Source organism: Anoplophora glabripennis, unplaced genomic scaffold (genome assembly GCF_000390285.2).
Source record: "Anoplophora glabripennis isolate ALB-LARVAE unplaced genomic scaffold, Agla_2.0 scaffold1002, whole genome shotgun sequence".
Classification (NCBI taxonomy): domain Eukaryota; kingdom Metazoa; phylum Arthropoda; class Insecta; order Coleoptera; family Cerambycidae; genus Anoplophora; species Anoplophora glabripennis.
Genome location: NW_019417088.1, coordinates 32,937 through 53,588, shown reverse-complemented (window position 1 = coordinate 53,588; position 20,652 = coordinate 32,937). Strand labels below are relative to the sequence as shown.

Here is a 20,652-nt window from a genome sequence, read left to right as displayed (position 1 = left end):
ACTACTGAAAATTATAAAGAAATTTTAAAATGTCTAACTTCCGGAACTAACTACTGAACTGAAAAACCACATTATACCTAGTACAGGCAAGAGTATGCATTACGAGTATAAACAAAACCTTCTTGTTCCTAAAAAGTGGAAATAGACAATCCTTTACTTTTTTTTTTCAAAAGCTTGTTTCGAATTTATACGTATGTACAGGGTGTCTTAAACTTGATAGTATGGGCCTACTGTGAGGATACAAGAAATTTAAATAAAACTTGGGACAAGTGGTGTTAAATGGGATGAGGTAAGCTCCATTTTCAATAGAAAGCATTATCTGTGGGATTTGACAGAAACGACTAATAACGTCATCAATTATATTTTTTACAGAAACATACCCACATTTTTTTTCCTGTTAAAAAGCTCTCTTTTATCTAATAAACTTTTATTAGTGAAATTTTTCTGTTACTTCCCGTTTAAAAGTTATAAGCAATATCGTCCTAACGAGTCTCAAAAGAAATTCCACCTAAAAATCACATTAGCGGTGGAAGGATCAAGTAGTCGTTGGAAAATAATTGAATGTTCATTGTTTAAAGTGCATAAATGTCACAAAATACTTGTCATTACTCAATACGAACGTCAAACGTATAACTTTTGTGCTTACAAAATGTTTTCTAATTCAGAAAAAGTTGATATGTTGCTAATTTACGGCGAGTCACAAAAAAATTTAAGTAGAGCTGTAGAGTTATAAAGAGAAAGGTATCCAGTGCGCCTCATTCCTGATAATAGAACCTATACAACATTGGAGGCGACCTTGCGACGAAATGAAGATGCATTTTCTGTTCGGAAAACTCAAATAATTGACCGAAGGGCAAGATATAATATTAATACAGTTAGACTGTTGGAGTATTTCGAATAAAATCCATGAAATTCTATTCGGCTGGCTAGCCGGGAACTGAATTCGGATAAATCAGCCGTTCAACGAATTTTAAGGACCAGTGGACATCATGACTATAAAGTTGACAATTTGGAGTATTTGTTTGAGCGTCACATTGAAAACAGACAAACAGAATTTTATAGCTCAAATTGTAGTAACTGTAGAAACTGTTGATCGTAACCTTTTTCGGCACGTTTTTTGGATGCACGAAAGTCAGTTTGTCAGTAATGGTTTGCCAAACAGGTGCAACGAATACTAGTGGTCCATTGAAAATCCCCACATTGTAAATCCAGTCCAAACCCAAGGCCACTTTGGAGTAAATGTATGGTGCGGCATCATCGGTAGGCATTTAATTGGACCTTATTTTATAAACATACATTGAAAAGCGTGAGTTACCTAAATTTCCTACAAGAAGAACTTCCTGCACTTCTGGAAATGTGCCTTTGCAGCTAAGGAGAAACCTATGGTTTCAGCACGACGCGACGGGGCTCCACCCCACAAGGCTAGGATTGTGCAGCAATATTTAGATAACACTTTCCCAGAAAATTGGATTGGGCTTAATGGACCTATTAAGTGGCCTTGAAAGTCACCTGATCTAACACCCCCCGATTTTTTTTATGGGGGGAGGGGTTAAAAAATAATGTTTATAAAACACCTTAGCGGTTTCGATTGAAAATGAAGCTTATTTAATCTCATTGAACACCACATGCCCTAAATTTTATTTAATTTATTTTTCCTCACAGTAGGCCCATACTATCGAGTTTGAGACACAACACAACAACAATAAAGGAAAAAAAAATTCATGATTCATATTATGAAAAATGTCAATCTTGTCTGTTTTTGGCCAAAATAAAGGCATTAGTTCAAATGCTTTTCCAATATTATGTAAATAAATAAATAAATAAATAAACATATATATTGTTACGATACATGTGTGTGTGTGTGATTTGTTTATATAATTAATATACTATGATTTTGCTGTGTATATGTGTATGCTGCTGTGTTGGTATGCTGTGATTTAATTGTTGTCAATTATATCCTGGCTAGCTTTAGACTCTTCCCACTAGTGAGTTCTAATGAGGTTAAAACTTTGTAGAAGCCCAACAATACACCACACTAAACAAAAGATATTATTCAAAATTTAATTTATTTATTGATTTATTTTTTTTTTGTCACCAATAAATTATAATCATGAAATGTTCAGGCACAATTTCGGAATATTTGGAATTATCTTATTATTATAGCAATTTTGTAACACCTTGGGAACTTTTCATAAAGTGGTATTCAAATTTACTCGTTATTGTGTACTGTTGGATGACTATACTTAAGGCGATAAAACTGATCTTAAAATTTCTTTCCTAATGTGTTACTTTGCCTACTTTTATACTTATCTATCAAAATTTTTAATATAGCCATTTTTTATTATTGTTAGTATTTATCTACTATTTATTAGGTATCAAGAATTTGTATTAATTTCAAACTTATTTTCAGGTAAGACTACTTTAAATTTTATAATTGTTATACCTATAGGTTGCTTATGACTTTTGAGATTGTATTTATTATTCTCTTTTGCTAGCTAGTTTTATCTTATAAGATTTCTTTGTGCACAAAGTTACCTCTACGTGTATCTTGTCGATTTTTATTTTCGAACTGCTTGCCCTCTTATACTAGATCTGGATATCGTCCTGGAATCCTCGTTTTCCTGAATTTACTGGATAGCTGGAACCTGCTGTTTACTTTGATGCGTCTGGAATATCGTCTTTGGTGTGTCTGGAATATCGTCCTGGAGCCTTCGTTTTTTACTAAATTTGCATGATCTCTGGAACTGCTGCCTACTGGTGAATATCCGGAATATCGTCCTGGTCTGTACTAGATATCGTCTTGGAGTCCTTTGAAGAAACTGGACTTTTGAATCCTTTTGGCCAAACTTTAATTTTTCTTTGTACTGGAATACTAACATTGATTGTCTTACTATATTTCACTGTAATTATTACTATTTATATGGGTTTTTCCCACTTTATTTCTTTTCAACCACTACTCTCTGACAAATCTTTCGTAACTAGTCAATAATTCTTCCTTTTTTATTTATCCTACTCTCTTCATTTTTTTTCTTCCTTGTTAAGGTCTTTTCACATAACATATGCCTGTTCTTTTAAATTCCGTTTTCTTTTTCCACTTCACTTCACTTTTATAATTTACAATATTACAATAACATTCCAGTTTATTTACAAAAATTTTAACTCATATTTCAAAATATTCTTTATTCTATATTTTTATTTGAATTTCATATGTAATATTTTCTGACTTGTGAATCCAACTTTATTTCTTCAACTTTCACTGAGATTATAATCCTATTGATATATAAAATTTTACTTTGGACGTTAATATTTCTTTATATCTATTTTACTTTCTCATAATACTACTATTAAATAAAACTATGATATTTAATTAATTTTGATTATGTTTTTCCGATAATATCTTGGCATGTACGCTATTTGACTAAAATGATAATGTTTTCTATTCTTAAATCTTTGAAATTTATATTCTGCTCTAGTAATACTAATAATAACTAGGATCATTCGTTAGCCAAACCCTTAGATGGAGCATGCAGAACTTATCTGCTATCTCTGGTGTATACTCTCACCTTGTTAAGACATCGCGAAATAGGATCACTCTTCACCTATACCATACCGATAACTCTAAAACTTATATACAGGATGTTTCTAAAGTAAGTTCGTACCTTAAAAAGGGTGATAGAGGGCACGAAAATGAACAACTTTTATTGAGCAACTGATGGTCTAGAACATTTCATTTTGAATTGAAGAACAAATTTTATATGAAGGTTTAAACTTTACCGTCCCTGTTCCAGCAGGTTAACCTTTGATATCGAACTTACCGCGCGCCGCAGTGCGAAAGTGCTGATGGTGGTTTTGACGGTTTAAATTTTGTGTTTGAAAGTACCGAAATTTATTCATATCTCCTTTAAAAGTAACACAAAAAAATAAACGAATAAACGAATTACTTACACCATTTAAACGTGCAGATAACACTATCGGGACTAGTAATCTGTCACCAAAAACACCATACCACACATTCACCGAAAACCCTTGCTAGAACCGAGATCTCTGTATAACGTGAGGATTTGCATAACATCAATAGTGAATGTTATGAAAACTTAATATGCCGTCTCTAATAAAACAACATTTATCCGTAAAAATCACCCTTGCTTGTAAAATCCGGATCTTGTGCTATTTGATGTCTAAACCAGTGTCAAAATTCCACACGGGGTTGAAAATCATTGTTATTTAATGCGTGAACACTTTGTACATGATGGGATTGTAATAGTTGTTCCCGTAGTACACGCCTTACGGTAATGTTAGATACACCCACTTATCGGCCAATGTCGCTCGTACTGCGCCTCAGATCTTCCTCAAAGAGGCTTATAATGTTTTCTTCGTTGTCAAAAACGTGTTGCGGTCTTTCCCATCCACGACATTCATATGTCAGGTGGAAATTCTCGGTATCCCTTAACCTTTGAACCACCTTTTGCACTGGTAGATTTTCGTCTGTTACGGTAACGGACCGCATAAAAACGACAAGTCTCATTTAAATTGTACTGACTTTCTCCGTATATTAATACCATATCTGCTACTTCTTGATCAGTAATACTAAGTAATACTGTACCACACAACTAAAAAACACTACTGACTGCTCATATTTGCTTGATTGTGGAAATCACGTGGAACGTCAGCCAATTAGAGAAGCGCTTTACGCATGTAGCAAGTCCGAAGTATTCTGGTCGTGCACGTGCACAAGATGCACAGGGTCGGCTTACATTTATGGTTAATTTTCTTAATTCATTTTCTCGAAAACAAAAGCATTTAGACCATCAGTCGTTTAATAAAAGTAGTTAATTTTCGTGCCTTATTTAACGCACTTATTTCATAAACACCCTGTATATCTAGTGGGCCAAGCCGATGAATGACATTGCTATTAAAAATCAATGCCGCTCGGCGCATGGTATATAGGTGTTTCTCGAAATATCATCAATTATCTACAGGGTGTTTTCTACGAAGATATGATTTCGTCATTTAATATTAGAAACAACATTTTTTTAAACTTTCGTTTTTATTACGTTTATTAATATTGCACATATTGTAGTTGAAATTAAAATTGTGCTGAAGTAGATACAGTGCACTTATCACGGATGAAATGAATAAAAATGCTCATATTTTGAGAGGATTTTTACAAAAAGGGTAATAGTTTACTTTTCTTAATAATAGCAACTAAATCTACCAATGTAGTATATAAAACATACTTCAATAACCTTTTATCAGTTAATTGACAACAAAGTATATTTGAAATTTTTCTTCCTTTTCGAAAAATTAGATGAATTGTGCTAATTCTTTTAAACCATAATACCTTATTTATTTTGAAGTAACTAATGACTCTCAGTAATAAAACTTGTTTTTTCCCCATCGCTTACAAAATTTGTATATGGCTATAAAATTTAATTTTAAATTACTTTTCATTTCACGTGTCTTATATATTACTTTATTATTTTTTTAATATCCGCCACATCCCCAAAATATAACAATATTGTTTTTATTTTTTTTTTGGAGTAATGCAAAATGTTTAGTATGTGAAACCAATTTTTTATCTGCCATCATGGAAAGATTTACAGCTGAATTCTTGACTAGGTACTACGAGTAGAATTCATACAAAAACATGAGAAATAACATGAGTTTTTATTTCCATTTTTACAAAACATGTACTTTGAAAGAAATTTTGTTTTATTTAGAAAAATTATATAATAGTTTTTGTATCATTAACTTCATAAATGACTGAAGTCGTGACAGTAAATTACATTCACTATGACAAGGTGCTGAATAGAGCTCGGCGCCAATAGTCTGTAAAGTTTAGTTCAAGTACTGCGTCGGTCGATTCATATCCTCACTCAGTTACGTGTGAAATTGTGTGTAAACACTCTAGGTTCAATTGGTTTCAACAAATCGAAAGCCAGATTGCACTTACAGAGTGGATTAATTTTTGTTCTGTATTAACTTACAATTCAATTTCACATTGTTCGACATTAAAACTAAAGATAAAAAACAATAAAGTGTAAAATATGTAGTTTCCCATTTATTAATTAAGTAATTAAATTACAAATTAATTTTTTTTACAAAAAATTCTTAATATTTGTGCAAAAGAATGTCGTGTTATTGAATAAAATAATCTGATTCGCTTAGTAGGTAGATAGATACGTAGTATTTTTTTTAATAATCGAGTCCCAAATAGCGAAAATATACAGTGTCACACTGGGAATCAATGAGAGTAACATAGGAAGTACACTTAGGAAAAATCTGAAAATTTTGTTGGTATAGTCTGTTCGAAGTCAGTTGAACATGTAAAAACGCCTGGTAATAAATTTTAATGATTTTCATAGGCATCCCTAAACAAATTTTCTGCTAAAGGTAAAACATTATAATAATTTGTATATAACGTATAGAAAATGTCTATTATAATATGTTCATTTGGCCAACAACATATTTTAATTATTTATGCACTCGAACAATTTTATTACATTGATGATTCATGGTAAATTTCATTTTGTTCCGTTTCAAAAGGTCTCCAAAATGCCATGTTGTAATAATATTATTTCTCCCTTTCGTAATTGTAATATCAATGATTAATAGAAGGTGCCTATAATAAATTAAAATTACCTGAATCACTTCAAATTCCGCATTGCTGCACTGCAATTTGTCAACCACTTGTCAACAGCTGAGATTGATTGCCCAAAGACCCAATGCAGCTGTGTTTGTATTACGTTTGCCCGCGCCCGCATTCTTCAACTGGGCGTATACATTTCTTACCGCCTCCACGTTTAGTTCAACCAGACTTGTATATGGGTATGGCTAAATAAATATGGCAACAAGTTTTTCAAATATTTCAATGCCGAGTTACTGCGTCAGCGACCGAACCTGGTACATACTGTCAACCTCTTGGTTCTTCAATTGATATCGGAAAGACTATAACTAGTGTGAGGGTTTACCCTGGGAACTGAAGTAATCACCATCGACACCAAAAACCTAATCTAGAGAGTTGAGAAAGAGGTGATGTCTGAGAATCGAACATCTAACATAGCCAAAGAACTGCATAAGAACCTCATAAGTGATTCGAACATCCATCCGTACAACTTCACAAAGGCCCACAAGTGTAACATACCGCTCCGATTAATAGTGAGTGCAGTTGGATCAGCGACTCACCTATTCATCCAGTACGTGTCATATAAAATTAAAAGTTAACGTTTCGAAAATCAATCTGTTTGCGTCTTCTGAACTTTTCTTTTTTTAATTAATTATTTCTGACAGATTTAATGTACGATGACTTTTCAAATGTTATGTCGTGGTCTATACAGGGTGATTCACATCTTATCCAAAAAAATTAGAAATAGATGCGGCCTGAGAAATGGAGTCAATATCTTAAAACAATTTTGTATAAAATCCTTATAGTTTCCGAGAAAATAATTATTATTGAAGTTGTAGTACATTCAATCATTACATAGCTGGACAACTGTAGTCTCTAGCGTCATTCGCAATACGCGTGGAGAGCCACGTGGCCTCAGCGACTCCGAATACTGAAATACGATTTTACAATCGTTGTTGCGTTAGTGTTTACCTGTGGTGTTTACAATAGATTTTTAGTAGTTAGTGTCAGAAATGGCTTGCGTGTATAGCAAGTTGATGGATATCGTTTTAATTTGTGGTGAAGCATTTTGTATTATGGTGAAGCATTTGTGTTATGTTGAAGTAAGATATGTGTGTTAGTTCGTAGAAACTGAGTAAGACGGACGCAAATGTGTTTACACGTCGGTGCATACAATTTTAAACAGTTGTTGTAACATTAGGTAAGTATATCAAATTATTTTATTATTTAAAACCACAAATTACCTAATTTTATTAATTATTATAACAATATCGGTAAAAGCAGTTGAATTCGCTGATATAAAATAGGTGCTATAAAATTCTATTTATTTCTTTCCTTGCGAAAGTTTTTGTTTGTTTTTATCACACTTTGCCGCCATGTCGGTCGCATTGTGCGAGGTAAGGTTAAAACCTTACCAGTGGACCAGTTTACAGTGCCGCATGCCGTGCAGAAGTGTATTTTTAAATCATTTTCGAACTGCCCTTTTTGATTTTTTTACAAAATTGTATTTGTAATAGTCCCCTGTATATCCAAAATTTTTTTTGGATATGTTCTGAATCACCCTGTATACCCGATTGCTGCCAGTTACAGAATTACCTTTCACTTCTTTAGCATTACTAGACATTTTTGACATTCACTTTTTCGGACTAGGCTCTGTGGGGGCCGACCCGCTATTAGAACCCCTGATTTTCATTTCGGAATTTGAAAAAATAAACTATTGATACGTGCTTGTAAAGGTCAAAGGTAGCATGCGTATAAGTATGACCCCCATTGAAAGTCACAGCCTGTTTTGCTAAATAAATCATAGTAGTCTACTAATAGTGAAATTTCTTACTGACTAGTACATTCGTACACCATTATGCTTCATTTTAATGGAAATAAAGGATGTTTCAGAAGAAAATAGTTTCCATAGAAAGTTTACCAAATAAATACGTAGAAATGAATACAATTCAAAGTTGCCGAAGATCCAAAGAATACAGATCAGGTGTTTAGAAAAAAGGTAATTTCAGTTGCATTCTTAAGCATTTAGATTACCAAAAACATTACTGTAGGATATAGTTTTCTCTACGAGATTTGTTAATAATACTTTTCTCGGAACATACTTACATCTAAAAGAATCTACATAAATTCTGGAAGTAAAATATAATCAATAAAAATGTTATAAATTAATTAATGTTTATTAACATTGCATTGACAAAATATTGATATAAGTATGAGAAATTAAGTGAGAACCTATAAGATAGAAGAAGATTTCTTAAATAGATATGTTATACTTAGATATGTTAGAAAATATATAATTAACAATGACCACAATTTATAATTAACTGTATTTATTACAAATTTTAGATATTTAATTCATAATCAGAAGTTGTTGATAAATAATTAATATAAAAGTTATTGGTAAACTGCTTCATTGCCTATCGGTGTCAATAAAAGTGGCTATCCATTTTTGTGTTTATTAATTCGTATAGTTCTGTAATTGGTCAATCCGTTCTTCGTAAATGATTCAGAATTTGTAATTCTTGGCTTCTTGTTATATGTGTCTTTGTAAAACTCTGAGAAAAGTAAAAGGAATATAATGGCATTAACCATAACAACGCTAATCGAAATACGGGGGTAATCACAGTTCGAGACAAAGAGTTGCAAAGAATGGACCATAAAAGCAATAAATTGAATCTAGAAACAAAAAGTAAGTATTAGATTTTTACAAAATATATTATCTACCTTTTCTAATGGCAGAGTGTCGTAGTTAACAATGAAGTTCCTATGTCCGCAAATGTTTAATTCATTAGAACAGGGTGTTAAAGGAAAAGTATGATTTATTTCGAATTACAAAAATATTTTAATGCAGTCTTGTAACATGATAATATTCCGTACTACTACATATTGCCTGTTTAATGGCTAGGGATCGTCAAAGTTGACAAACATTTTTTTATTTTTCCAAGTAATTACCATTATCTTTTCTTAAATTAATATTTTCATATTATTTTGTGAGTGATTTTTAAGATCAAGTCTTCTTTTATGAGGCTATTGATTATGTGTTTAAAAGCAGGGTACTAAGGAACTACAACGTTGATAGGTTTTTATTGCATGAGTCGTTCAAATGGTTATTCAGAAAGAAAAAACCGCGGAGTGCTATTAAATTATAGGGTGGAAGTTGGAGATAGGGGTGAAAATGCACCCCTTTCAGTTTTTTAATTGTAGCTCGAAAACGAAGCAAAATTTCGCTGTACTTCATAGGAAAAATTATTTAGAGAATTGAACTTCCCATCGAAATAGCTTATTTAAAAAATTTAAAAGGAAAGTTTTATGCAAAGTAATCGTTAATAAACAATTTAAAAAAAAGCAAAAAATTGGATTTTTTTTTACTTTTTTGCCTGTAGTTTTTTTTTGAGTAAAAATAGGTATAGGCATTGCTTCATAGAAAAAAAGTAGATAAAATTTCTTCAAAACAAGAGGTTGTAGAGTATTTTTGGATGAAAATTGACTGATAGCTCAAACTTAGCAATTTTTTCGATTTTCGTTGCGTTTACCCTTATGCGTTTTAATTATCATTTTTTGCAAAGTTAAAATATGGAATTTTTTAGTAATTAGTCATCGCGATTTACTTCTATAATAAAATTTGTCTGTAAAAAATTAAAATATAAAACAATTCTTTATTTGAAAGAAAAATAGAGTGAAGAACGATCCTACTTTATAACATGCCTTATAAATTTGCATATTGAAAGACGATTTTTTTGAGATTTTTCCGAAAAAAAACGCCCCTTATTTAAAAAAAAACACTTTTGGTTTAAAAATAAAAAAACAAGTCAAAAAACTAAAAATGTATTTTTTATATATTTTTTATAATACTACATCTCAAAACGAACAAAATGGAAAAAAGTAGTTTATAAGTAGATATATGAGGCGGTTTCTGGACCAGGAAGTGACGTGGCAAGGTCACCAGTGGTCAAGGTCACCCCAAGGTCACCAGGGGTCAAGGTCACNGAACACTGACTATGTGGTGACCTTGACCCCAGGTGACCTTGGGGTGACCTTGACCCCAGGTGACCTTGGGGTGACCTTGACCCCAGGTGACCTTGACCTCAGGTGACCTTGACCCCTGGTGACCTTGGGGTGACCTTGACCCCAGGTGACCTTGACCCCTGGTGACCTTGGGGTGACCTTGACCACTGGTGACCTTGCCACGTCACTTCCTGGTCCAGAAACCGCCTCATATATCTACTTTTATATCTTTAGTTTTTGCCAAATACCTATAGTATTTGAAAATTTTTTACTCAAAATATTCAAATGCTTCTTGAGGGGTTGCAATTAAATTTAAAAAAAATTAAAGCTAAATCTGGAAAATTAAAAATGGTCCCGTCACGACCTCATTGACTTGGCATAGAATGTTCCATATTTTAAAATCTATTAGGGTGTACAATGGAGTTTATCATTTAACTCAAAAGTATATTTTACATATTTGTAGGTATGTCCTTTATATCTGAATTAGCTTGAATTGAATTTGCCCGTCAAATACAAATATATATATATATACACTACATTATTTGATAGCAAATCAAATTATAGCCCTGAAAATTTTGAAAACTGAATATTTCCAACAGCATAGTGAACAGTTTTTAAGAATGAAAAACCTGAATACTGTAAAGTACGAAATTTCATTGTCTTAGGCCTACTTTGATTTAAGTTATTTCGCTAGTAAAATGCCATTTCTAAACGACATGCGATATAATTCGGGAAATAGCTGTAAAACTCATCAAAAGTATTCATTTTTTTGTAATTTATTTTTTTAAGGTCACATAATTTTTAAAAATTGTAAAATTTTTTACCCGAAACTGAAGCATAAGTCCAAAGGCTTAATTAAGTTTATTAATAAGCAAGAAGCATATAAATTCGAACTAGTATTTATTCTAACACAAAGTTTTAAGATAATTAATAAGAATAATTCCATTAAACATTTTTTGCATACGTTATTTTGGTATTCCTTTAATTCAGTTTGTTAATGTTATTTTAATGGGTACAAAATACCGAACAAAAGTGTGAGTTTTCGAAAAAAAATAGGAAAAAATTGTTGCCTTTTATGAGGTTGTCGTAAAAATGTTTGCACTTATTTTTGGAACCACTTGTACATTATTACCTAAAATTTCTCAGGAGGAGAAGTTGAGAATGTTTACAAAATTTTAATGTCCTAGGCTCACTTTGATATTTTGCTTGATTTTAAATTTTTCTCAAAGAAGACATAGGACAGTCAAAATTTGCAAATTAGTTTCTCAATCTGAGAAATTTTTCATAATAGAACTTTGCCATCTGTCTCATACAGGGAGGCAGTTTACGTGCACAAAATTAGATTTTTCTAAATTTCCAAGGCTTACTGGATTTTATGGATTTGAAATCATCAGATTTTGCTTTACAAATAAGCAGAGTTGAATTTCAAAAGGCCATTTTTCCACACCATCACAATTTGCATAAGTGTCGTTTCACTTATCTGGGTACACACTGTATATATTTGGATTTCAAAAAATAACAGAGCAAGCAGTGGGGAAATTTTTCCGTAATCGTTCTGTAAATCAAACGTCATTCAATATTATTTATACATACCATTTGCATTGTAGTAATGTACTTTTTCCACCACAAATATTTTTGTACTTTAGGACCTAGAGCAGCTAGGAAATAATAAGAATACATTACCACATGTACAAACGTGTTCAGAAAACAGCAAAATGTACCATGGCCACCTAAAATATTAAACATAAGTGAATTTTTTAAGACAAATGTCAGATACAAAACGTTCTTGCATAAGTACTGATAAGTTGAATCAACCATAAAAATTTGTGGTTTGTATAAGATGATTGGCATATTTAAAGCTCAGTTAATAGTTGTAATTTATTATACAAGTGTCTTTTTGGGCACATAAACTTTATCCGCAACCAACGAAAGAAAGTACTCAAATAAAAAGTATGTCTTGGATTAGTTATGGTGAATTGTTTATTTATTGTTACTATCTCGAAATATGGTACATTATTGGATTTTTGGAAAAATGAGTCCGGAACCAATAAACTAATCAAAAATGTCTAGTATTCCCGAACAAGAATACATCAATCAATTACTTTTGAGGGACGTTTCCGACGAAAAATATTTATTGAACTGTTGTCATTTTTATAAATGGATAGATACCTAGTAACTTTGAATATCTTTTTTAATCCAATAAAGTTGTTCTCGGCTTATAGGGGCTGCAAAAAAAATTCCAAACGGGATGATTTTTTCAAGGTTGCCTGAGTATCTATCCAACCAAAAGGTCACACTCGAACTCCTGGTATGATTTGCGCTATGGGAGTGGTTTCCTAAACATTCTTTTTAGAGCAAAATCTTAATAAAAGTTGCAGTGGTGGTCTTGTAAACATATTTTTGCAGAACCAAAAAAGTGCTAGCTCCAGCAGAGCTCCTAAATCTTATTTCATACCAATGCCTCACTTTCCAAATTTTCGCAGCATAATCTGTTTCATGCAGTGTAGCCTTCGTCGCCCCAAACCGATGCCGCCATCAAAGACCATCAAGACGAAGATGTTTCCAAGTTTTCCATCGTCCCGCCCAAAAACCGTTCCAGGTGGCTCAAATCGCCCCATTGCAGCAACCCTTATCCACGACAACACAATTTGCGTGCCGATTTCAGAAATTTCAAAAATTTCCGAATATTACGAAATTCGGACCTAATCAACACCCTGCCAATTATTTTTTGAGACGATCCAGGAAGGTTCCACATTTCGCAGAGGCCATAAACCAGAGAAATAAAGAGCAACCCGCCACCCATTGGACGCCGGACACCAAATCCAGAAGTGACCGAACGTCGACTTTGGGCATTTGCGCTCCTTTAAGCAGGAGACGGATGCCTGCCCATAGTGTGTAATCGGCCTTTTTACATTTGTCATTAACGCTCTATAAAATTACTTACTGTATAATCCTATACGTGCACATTGTTATTTATTTAGAACGAAGGAAATAATACTTAAATAATAAAAATTTTCGTTAAAAGGTTTATAAAGTTAGATTCTCTTTAAAAAATCAACAGCCAATTTAGATTTCTTACAAAAATCGCATCCTCGAGCCCATTAGCTCTTCAAAGATTGTCGTATAGGTCCGTCCTTGCCTACAACGAAGACCCCTACGGGTAACCAGCTCACTACTGTCAATCACTTGACCTCCTACAAGGCGCAGTTCCTAAGCTTCTATAACTTGCAGGTTCCAATCAGGGACATCAGAATCAGTGCCCAGACACCACAAAACTATAGAATCCTCGAAGTGTTGAGAAATCTTAATATTTCATAGTATCAGTGCAAAACACTATTAGTCGAAACCCTTCAAACTTGGATTTACATAGAGGGTCAGTTGAAACCCTACTTGAACTAAAACAGTAAGTGAAATGCAACACTTGTTTCTTGGATTACAAATGAGATTGTGGACTCTTCCTTAGCAGCGAACAAATCGTCGTTTATGGAGAAACAACGCAGGTCTAAGAGACATTCACCCCTGGCTGCCCCGAAGGGTAATGTCACGGAGGAGGCGCACGAGCCAACTGGAAACCCCCTTATCGACGAGCACGCGAATAACCACCCAGCACCGCTGATAAAAGAGGATTAAACCAAGTCGATCCATCCGACACCATCCAGATGCGAAACGAAGATCGTGAGAGGCTATCACCGGTGCCCCATAGATTACGCAGTCGAGATCTCATATCTCGTATGATATTTACTAGGTAACCTGGCAACTATCGAGAACCGTTGATTGAAATATTTCAGACAACATGAGAAATAAATGTTAGTATTCGAGTACTTTCTATCTATCTCTCTATAGCTAAGAACTATTAATATAATTTATAAATAATATTTGAACTTACCAGGTGAGAACGTAGTGCCAAACCAAGACGAAAGAGGTACCAAACTGTGGTGAATTACGTGCAGCTTTGTTATTTGATTGTCTTTCTTTCTTAGAACGAAAAATATCTGAAAGTAAAATGTGAGACAATTATTATTATCTCATATCTAAACGCTAAATTAGGTTTAAGAGAAATGATTTATGAGATCAGACCAAATTGAGTTCAATTCATTTAACATATTATAAATGTTGATTGTTCAATAGCCAAGTTGTGTTCAGTTAATAGTTAACAATTTTGCAAAGTTGTTTTAAAACTGCAAGTGGTATAATTTATTTTAATTTCTGCTCTGTGTTAAAAGGTTTTATATTTCGCAGATCGCTAGTGTGTGCGAGCTAACTACGACTAGGGCTTGCAATTGCATACGAACTGTTGGCGATATGTTTGTCGGTTCATATGTCAACCTAAACTGAATAAAAATCTGTGGACCCTACCGGGGTTTCGCCTCTACACTCTAAGATTTCATTGCATTCATAATAAAAAATGGTATGTGCAATTCGTGCGGTTTTCTATTGCTCACTTGAGCGGATGAGCTCAAGTGAGCAATATACAATTTTACCGCACTTATAGCACAATATACTATTTGGGGTGTGTATTTAAATTTTGCGTATTTTATTGTCAATTCGTGGGCGACAAGTGTGATTACCGCATGTAAATAAATAGAGTAGGCAAACAGCTTTTTACCGACCTATAAAACAAGCGAAAAGACAGGACGTATCTTTCATGAGTAATAAAAATAAATATAATTCGTTGTCCAAAAAATAAGGTGAATTTGAAAAATCTTCATGTATGCTTTCAAATCAATTTAGTCGCCTTCAAAGTAATTCCCACCACAATGCACTTATGCCAAAGTTTTTTCCAACTCTTGAAACAGTCCGAAAAGTTCTTTTGTTCAATGATTTCATCGATTCGGCTTTTATTTCCTCGATGGAATCAAAACAGTGTCCACGGAGTGGTCTTTTGAGTTTAGAGAATGCGGTGGTTGCGAATTATCAATACTGTGTGAGGCGGTGCATTATCATGATTCAAAAACCAAGAAATGTCTGTCCATAATTCCGGCCTTTTGCGACGAATAACATCACGCAAGCGATGCATAAGGGAAGAAATTCATAGTCTACAACGCTACGATAATCAAAGAAAACTGTTAACATGACTGATTTTTGAGTGACTGGCGTGGTTTTTCGGTCTTGGTTCAACTTTTGCACGACATTCACTCTATTGATCGACTGTTTTCGGGTTGTAAGCGTAGATCCAAGTCTCATGCGTTTTACGATATCTTGGTAGTCAGAAATCATTATTTCACAGATGTCAACGCGATGCTGGTTTTCCAAAAAGTTGAGCATTTTTCGAACCAAACGAGATTTAACGCATCAAAGGCACAACAAATCTTATGAAATGGTATTTTCCGAACCTTTTGAAATACCAACAGTATCAGCAAGGTCTCTTATTTATTGTTAATCGACGGTTTTCGAGCACAATATCTTTGATTTCATTAACGTATTGATCATCAGTTGACTTTGATGGTCGTCCGGGACGGTGTTCGTCCTTAACCCTTAACGCTTTCTTTGCCTTCTTAAAGTCTTTGTACCCCTTGTAAATTTTTTTTGTGAAATAATCTTATCACTAAAGGCCTTCTGTAACATCCTCAACGTTTCCACGGCAGAATATTCATTCCGCAAACAAAATTTAATGCAAATTCTTTGTTCAACAAAATCAGACATAGTGAAAATCGATAAACTCACTTTCGTATGTTTACAAAAACACGAGTAGCTCTGCAGCAATTATATTGACTTGAAACTCTGCATATATATATATATACTACCAACCTACAAAAAAAAATAATAGTATTCTTTTATAATACCCGCTAAATTTAAATAAGTAGGTAATTCACCTTATTTTTTGGATACAGAAAGATATAAATGTATATTGAAATATTGATTGATTGATTGAATAAACTGATGTTTTTTTTGAGATATTGCGATGTTTTCAAAACGAACTCTCTCAGCAGTAGTACTCAAATTATCCTTTATCTAAACCTGTGGTTATATAAAAATAAAATAATACTTATCTATAATAAGATGCAAGATGATGGAATAGGATATCATCCAGATTAGGTAAAATATATGTTTTCTACAAATGTTTTCAAAAGCTACAATTATTTCACTGTTCGGTAAAATATGTCCCTGCAAGATATGCAGCCCTGTATAAGACCCCAAACCGAAAGACCAAATTTGTTTTCGTATTAGTTGAGAGATTGCATTATATACATATCATAAACACATACGGTCCACTTTTTGTATCTTAACCAATATAACAATCAAGAAGTAAACTACTGATATTTTTATTTCTGAGTGCCAATCCCGAGAGAAGACAAAATAAGAGCCAACAGATTTACCTAGAGAAAATAATTTTCTGTTTTCTGAAAGTACAAGCTTGCTTTTAAGTGAAAGAGGCATCGAGCGTTCGTTGACCTTGAAACATAATTGAATATTGATTAACATATGCTTATTTCCTACATATAGGCATACTGAAAAAAAACTTACTGTATCAAGAAAATCAATATATTTTGATATATAGAACCACCAGCATGCTGCAGCCATCTAAAAAATAACTGTATTAGCAAGCTAGATAAAGATATCCATGAAGAATACCCTAAGAGCTCTGGGATTGTCTGTATAATCCATTGGCTGACATTTATAACTCCAGTCTTTTGTTAACCATCCACTAACTGCGAACTGAAAAATAGAAATAATTACAAAAATTTCAACAATTTCTGTAATTTTCACCTCATAGAACAGCCATCCATTAAATATTACTTGAAATAAGTTAAATATTATTAGAATCCGTTTTAGTTCAAACGGTTTCCTATTTTCCATTAAACGGGGTCCTAAAACCTGAAAATATTAGAAAACGACTTTAGCTACTCTTAAGAACTCACGAGGATTGAAGGTGTTTAATTAGAAATTTACTTTTGAAAATTGACTTTGTATAAAATTTTCTACAAAATGAACTGTCAGTTTTGTTGGAAAATGTTGTGGCAATCTGGCTACTACATGACGGTGCACCGCCTCATTATAGTTTAACGGTGAGAGAGCACCTCAATGAAATTTTCCCTGAGAGGTGGATAAGGCGTGGTGGATTCATGCTGCAAGATCGCCCGACTTGAATCCGATCGACTTTTTCCTTTGGGGCTATGTTAAGTGACTGGTACACAGAAGGCCTGTGAATAACGTGAGTTGAGGCAAGAATTATTGACAATTTGCAATAATAAGAGCAAAAGAGGGCATATTCTTCAGAGTTCGTCGCAATTTTCTGAGAAGAATGAATTTGTGTGTCGAAATGGAAGGACAACAATTCGAGAACTTATTATAAGAGCATAGACTAAATAAAAATGTTACTTAATAATGTAGTTAGTGATTAAATTTTGTATCGATGAGGTGAAACTGTGAATATCAGTTTAGAACACATGAAAATGTTTGAAGTCGTTTTCCTCAGAAACGGTTCATTTTATTGTATCGTAACAAGAGATACTTTTTTAAATAATTTTTGATACTCTTTAACATGGTTCAAATTTATAAAGCGGTGAAAACAAAAAAGTTGTGGGCCGTACTCGTAGATCGAAGATTAAGGTCAGCTTAGGCCATTTGGCACCGGAGTATTTGCATCATATTTGGAACATAAATCTACAAGGGCACTAGTAATACATAGGAAAGACTTGGAAAATATCAAATCACAAATAAAAAAGTTATCTAAGAAAAACTAAAAAAAAATAATTTTTTGACACCCTGTATTTCTGTCAATATTGAGTTTTCGAAAAATTGTTATAGGACTTTGTGACCTTAAATTTTGTGAGGAATCACCTCCTGAAGTATTGACGCATAATTTCCGGACACCCTGTATAATAAACAAATTAACTTTGTTGAAGAATTTAAAAGCGCGTATACATAAAACGAACAAACGTATACATTCAAAAGATCATCGAATGTAGTAGAATGTGTAGCGAACTCGGACGAATTTTTCATTGTTTTATAAAAGTTTCGGTTGTGGTGTAACCTTTTAGCGTTTCCAAGATTGTAGGCTAATGCCGCACCCTGCAAATAATTTTTATTCCTCGAATTTGTTTCATTTTTTTACCACGTAACGTTACCTTACTAACCTTCGTTACATAGGCTAGATGAATGTATGCAGCTTAGGTGATATTACAACGTATACATAAAAAAAAATGTTTACTATTCTTGGTTCGTTGTACATATACATGTGCGTTAAAGTTTCTCTGAAGTAGATGTCTGTAGAATAAGCAATTGGATGTAAATTCTCATACTTGATTAATTTCTATTTATTAGTTAAATTATTGCAATAATATCGGATGTCCCAAAATTCACTTAAGAATTGAATTATGCGTTACAGTATTGCCAAAAAAAGAAGACAGCATGACAGCTGGGTTATTAAAAATGAAGCACTAAACGAAAGAACAACGCGTTTTCATTGTTGAGCAATATGTTTAAAATAATGAAGGTTTGGCAGGCAGCTACAGATCGCAATTTTCGTTCCAAAATATGGAAATTTAACTTCATCAGCTGTGAAAATTCAGGGAGACTGGATCAATTAAACACTCTAGTTCGTGAAAATGTTGCTGGGAGTCTAGGAGCATCAAGTCGGCACCTTGAACAAGAATTTGACATTTCGAGTAGCTCTCTACAGCGTATTCTCATGAAAGATTTGCATCTTCGTGCTTACAAGGTTCAATTGTCTCAAGAACTGTACCTACTGACCACGCAGAACGAAGAGAGTTCGTTGAATGGATTATGGAACAAGTGGATGCTGATTTTTCAAATAAAATCATCTTCAGCAGTGAGACACATTTTTTTCTTAATGGCTTCGTTAATAGACAAAATTGTCGCATTTTGGGTTCAGAAAGTCTACGAGTGACTGTTAAAAAACAAATGCATCCACAACGTGTCACTTTTTGGTGTGGATTTTGGTCTGGTGCCATCATCGGGCCATTCTTCTTAGAAAATGTGGCTTGTCAGGCAATAACAGTTAATGGTGCTCACTATTATTAGATACATAACAATCCAATTTTCTGTGCTTAAATTGCAAGATTTGGATGTAGACGACGACGTGTAGTTTCAACAAGAGGGTGCTACATGCCATACAGCCCGAGAAACAATTCAATTACTTCATGAGTCATTTCCTGGTCGTGTAATTTCCCGTTTTGGTGTTCAGAATTGGCCGCCCAGATCATGCGATTTATCGTCGTTACACTTTTTTCTTTGGGGTTTTTAGAAATTTAAGGTTTATCCCAACAAGCCTACGACAAACCCAAATAAATTTACAATTTTTAATTAAAAACCTGTGTTTCCTGTTAAAATTACTTCTTGCGTGAATTTTGGGACACCCTTTACCACATATAAAGTAGTATCACTTAAATATTGATCAACTGATATCAAATACTATACTAACCTTTACCATATAAATATATGTAAGACATATCGCCACAGGATAAACTGGATTTGCTATTAAAAACCATTTTGCTGTTCTACGATCTTAAACATGAATAATGTATGTAAAATTTAACCTTCGTCCAATTGTCTGTAGTATAATCGTTTTTATTGCATACATGTATGTCTTTAATTTTTTTAAAGTACATGCTTCCTTCGACAGCTCAATTAAATGATTTAACATGCCTAATTCTAAGAGTTAGTTGCACAAAATGTGTACGGTATAGAGGGTAGCCCATCGAAAACGTACCGCAAGGCATTACAAAGTAGTAATGAACTTTTCGGCAAAATCCAAAAACAGGTAAAGTTTGCTTCTGAGGGGGACTATTTTGGCGCAAAAAGCATAGCAAAATCTTCAACCCCCTAAGTGGGGGTGCCATCCCCCAAATTTTCTTAAATGGGAATGGGGGTCAAGCGGGGGGTCATTAGAAAGGGCTTTTAATTCTCTATACATCGATTCTTACTTTTTGAAAATCGATCCATTATTTTAGAAAATATGCAGCTTTGAAAATACGAACAATATTTTTGACGAGAAATGCGAAAATCGATTTAATTTTACTTCAAAACTTACGGTATTAGCTTGGTAAATTCCTTCAAAA

The 20,652-nt window shown here is 33.4% G+C and overlaps 1 protein-coding gene across 1 annotated transcript; it reads right to left on the bottom strand.

Moving 5' to 3' along the window:
* Nucleotides 1-8,963: 8,963 nt before the first annotated feature.
* LOC108913580 (elongation of very long chain fatty acids protein AAEL008004-like) lies at nt 8,964-20,054 on the bottom strand. The gene is made up of 7 exons (XM_018719146.2): nt 20,016-20,054; nt 17,339-17,446; nt 17,204-17,287; nt 17,096-17,152; nt 14,517-14,622; nt 12,224-12,360; nt 8,964-9,301 (listed from the first exon to the last, which is right to left on the bottom strand). The coding sequence occupies exons 1-7, from the start codon at nt 20,022-20,024 to the stop codon at nt 9,065-9,067; spliced, it is 738 nt and encodes a 245-aa protein (XP_018574662.1). The 5' UTR covers nt 20,025-20,054; the 3' UTR covers nt 8,964-9,064.
* Between the last annotated feature and the right edge of the window lie 598 nt (nt 20,055-20,652).

Excerpts from the sequence above, each read along its gene's own strand:
- LOC108913580 (XM_018719146.2), bottom strand. Across the intron at positions 17,288-17,338 it reads ATGGATGGCTGTTCTATGAG|TTCGCAGTTAGTGGATGGTT; the intron begins GTGAAAATTACA and ends TCTATTTTTCAG. Across the intron at positions 17,153-17,203 it reads ACAATCCCAGAGCTCTTAGG|ATGGCTGCAGCATGCTGGTG; the intron begins GTATTCTTCATG and ends GTTATTTTTTAG.